General features: G+C 40.7%; 1 protein-coding gene across 2 annotated transcripts; it reads left to right on the top strand.

Annotated features, from left to right (window-relative positions):
* The first annotated feature begins 599 nt into the window (after positions 1-599).
* Positions 600-2,868, top strand: LOC142310247 (somatotropin). 2 transcript variants are annotated; one of them, XM_075347740.1, is made up of 5 exons: positions 600-649; positions 972-1,129; positions 1,923-2,039; positions 2,154-2,306; positions 2,537-2,868. In XM_075347740.1, exons 1-5 carry the CDS (start codon positions 640-642, stop codon positions 2,738-2,740), a joined length of 642 nt encoding a protein of 213 aa, XP_075203855.1. In that variant the 5' UTR covers positions 600-639; the 3' UTR covers positions 2,741-2,868. The 2 variants fall into 2 exon arrangements, with proteins under 2 accessions (XP_075203855.1, XP_075203853.1); XM_075347738.1 differs by lacking the exon at positions 600-649 and having other exon boundaries at positions 886-1,129.
* Positions 2,869-3,486: the final 618 nt, after the last annotated feature.

Raw genomic sequence — 3,486 nt, 5'->3', positions numbered from 1 at the left:
GTGAATTTATCTGCCTTATTATAGTGAACAGCTCTGATGGGGGTTCTGCCCAAAATCCCATTTTTTCCACCCTTAGGTGTCTCTGAAAGAGACAAAAACATTTTGTATATAAAATATAATGAAAAACATGAATAGGACAGTATGAAAGCCGTGTATGGAGACAACAACAAATAGTGTGGGGTGAGAGCAAGGACTCGCTCAGCATCTACTCTACCCTGTACGTCTGTTCATCTCTTTAATATTCAGGTTGGATGTGTAGTTAGAGAGAAAGTGGATTTCTGCCTATTTAATACACAGGATATAGGTGTCACTTACTGCATTAATGGATCAAAACTCTCCACATAGTATTCAATGAAAGCCAAGCTACGCTGTCAATGGGATAATGTTGGCAGTAATATGAGCTTTACAGAAATACTGTATATAGATGTTTGTACGAGGAGAAATGTCACCTTGTTTTATCCATATTAAAGAGGTGTCACATGAGAAACGTTTCATACATGTATTAGTTGTGACCTGACCGTTGTAAAAACCTTTTGATTATTAATAACTTTACCTATATAAATGGCCGAGACCGGACCTGGTCCTTACATCAAGAAGACCTGCACCTCTTTACACCAACTGATTCTCAACCAGCAAGCAATGGCTTCAGGTATGTCTTCAAGTAGAGGGCTAGAAAAAATAAGACATGGCAGCTGCCTTCCAAAGCAGATCCTCATCTGTCTGGAGGTTGTGACTGATATTGCACCTCAAGTGAATGGGACGAAGCAATACCAAGCACAATTTGTAGGCAGGGATATCACTTCTTTTTTTAAGAAAACAGCGCTTTCATACAACTCCATCAAATGTATGAAAAAATGGTGGCCGAGAGATGGTCCAATGTGGTAGATTCATGCAGAAATGTGTGAAAATCTGGTGGCATAATGGTTTATTATCTCATGATAACTTACCCCATTCATTGCATCTGTTCCTAGGACTGTGCTCTTCATTTGGACTGTTGCTCATCATGTGCCTTCAAAGCTCACCAGGGTCCAGTGCCTTCCCTCAGATACCTCTGGCCAGTCTCCTCAATAATGCTGTAATCAGGGCACAGTACATTCACCAGGTGGTGGCAGATACATACAGAGACTATGTAAGTACAGGGTGATGACTGGAATAGAAAATTTATAGTAATACTTTTACATTTAAAGGGGTTCCCAACTGAGACATTGAAGCCATGTAGTATGGTATTGCCAGCAATGTCATGTTTAAGGGGTATCTAGTAGGTCCATAAGGCTCTCTAGACATCAGAAATAATCAACCAAACCCATTGATTTTGTCAGGACCGGTTGTTTTTCTTATGTGTATGGGGCCTTGTCATGACAGATGGTGAATAAAAGAAAGGATCAGGCTTAAAAAAACTGACAGACAAAGAAACAGACAGACACAGATAGACATAGTGAAAGAGACAGACAGGGAGAGAGACAGACAGGGAGAGAGACAGACAGGGAGAGAGACAGACAGGGAGAGAGACAGACAGATAGGAAAAGAGACACAGAAACAGACAGAGACAGACACAGACAGAAAGGGAGACAGACAGAGACTGGGAGAGAAACAGAGAGACAGTTACTATCCCGGGCAACACCGCGTGCTACAGTTTGCTTAGACTACATGCAACATTGCTTATGTATGGGAAGGACAAGAGAGATAGTCATCCTGCCAAATGGGGAGCTGGCGAATGATATGGACGGCTATATATTGGGTCTCAATAGTCAGTAGAATTCAAACTGGAGTCCAGTGTATGCAAATTAGACTCATTCATAGGCAAATTTAATTACTTTGATTCTCAGATAATGTTGCAAACCTAATCAATGTTGTGTACTGCATTAATTGTTTATTGCTCTAAGGCCGAGTATCCTGTTGAATAGCTTACATCTCTCTTCCAGGAACGAACGTTCATCCGTGAAGATAAGAGATACTCAAATAAAAACTCTTATGCAATGTTCTGCTACTCAGAAAGCATCCCAGCCCCAACCGACAAGGACAACACCCACCAGAAATCAGTAAGTGGTTTCCTCCAAGGTATGGGTATTTAACCAGCCTGAATGCTGTATCGTGAATCAACCACCATGACCACACTACTAGAAAAACTGTTAACTAGTTTTCACTTATTACAGGACATGGACCTTCTTCGATTCTCCCTCACACTCATTCAGTCTTGGATGACACCAGTGCAATCGCTGAATAAACTGTTTACCAACCAAATGTTTGGAAATGTGGTCTATGAAAAACTGAGAGATCTTGAAGAAGGGTTATACGCTCTCATAAGGGTAAGATGAACCTCCAAAGTGCTTCCATTGCAAGTAGGCCATTAGTAATCCTCCTATAGAGCTGTTCTTGGCAGTGACTGCTAAAAATTAAATCGGGATGTGCTGTAGAGCTCCATTCAATGGTCACATGCAGAGCTAATAACAGCTGATCAGCAGGGGTGCCTGATCATCGATCTGATATGGATGATCTGTAGTATCCCTTTAATGATTCATCTCTTTGCTATCACCAGGAACTTGATGATGGAAACGCCCGGAATTACGGCTTGCTGACCTTCACGTATGACAAATTTGACTCCCATCCAGACAACAATGATGATGCACGGATTAAAAACTATGGTCTCCTATCCTGTTTCAAGAAAGACATGCACAAGGTGGAGACTTATCTAAAAGTGATGAAGTGCCGGAGGTTTGTGGAGAGCAACTGCATGGTGTAAATGGATCAGAAAGCGAATTCTACAAGTGGCTGTCCTTTTTTGCAAGTAGCCCAGAAACCTGCTGCATTTTATTGTCAGCCAATTGGAGAAAATCAAAATGGCTAATGTAATGCTACTATCATACTTCCTGACCAAAGAATATATATGTTTCTAATGTATTTTGCCTTGTCTCTTAAAGGTCTTTGTATATTGTAAAATAATAAAAGAATAAGAAGCAGAATCCTTGTAAGGCATTAATAATCTAATAACTACAGTAATATGTACACTCACAAAGCCAATTTATATTAATACCAAAATCAGATTGCATAAGGGGCATACGCTGCCAGGTCTTATGGCTACCAAGCAGCATAAAAGTCCTTGTCCTTGTGGTGATCCTAGAAATTGCCCTTATGGCTCCGATATATTAATGCTATAAATGTATTAAATGACCTATTATATGGAATCTGTCACCAGGTTTTTGCTTCCATATAGTCAGTGACACGCAAGCTTAAAGGGAAGAAATGATAGTCTGTGTGGCACTCGTCTAGCTAATGAGTAATACAATATATTATGACCAGGTCATTGCAGGGGTACACTAGGTGATGACCACCCCTGTGTGTTCTCTTCTAATCTCCTTCGAGTTGCTCCCTTATTATATAGGGCTACTACCAACCAATTATCTTTGCTGGAGTTTGCATATTGCCTGTGACACGCATGCTGCTGCACAAAACTCAGTCTGTAGCCTCTCCTGTTTGTTAAGCCATCAT

Source organism: Anomaloglossus baeobatrachus, chromosome 5, assembly GCF_048569485.1.
Source record: "Anomaloglossus baeobatrachus isolate aAnoBae1 chromosome 5, aAnoBae1.hap1, whole genome shotgun sequence".
NCBI classification, from domain to species: domain Eukaryota; kingdom Metazoa; phylum Chordata; class Amphibia; order Anura; family Aromobatidae; genus Anomaloglossus; species Anomaloglossus baeobatrachus.
This window is presented reverse-complemented; position numbering and strand designations above follow the sequence as displayed.

Excerpts from the sequence above, each read along its gene's own strand:
- LOC142310247 (XM_075347738.1), top strand. The coding sequence starts at position 890 with ATGCAGAAATGTGTGAAAATCTGGTGGCATAATGGTTTATTATCTCAT. Across the intron at positions 1,130-1,922 it reads CAGATACATACAGAGACTAT|GAACGAACGTTCATCCGTGA; the intron begins GTAAGTACAGGG and ends TCTCTCTTCCAG. Across the intron at positions 2,307-2,536 it reads GGTTATACGCTCTCATAAGG|GAACTTGATGATGGAAACGC; the intron begins GTAAGATGAACC and ends TGCTATCACCAG.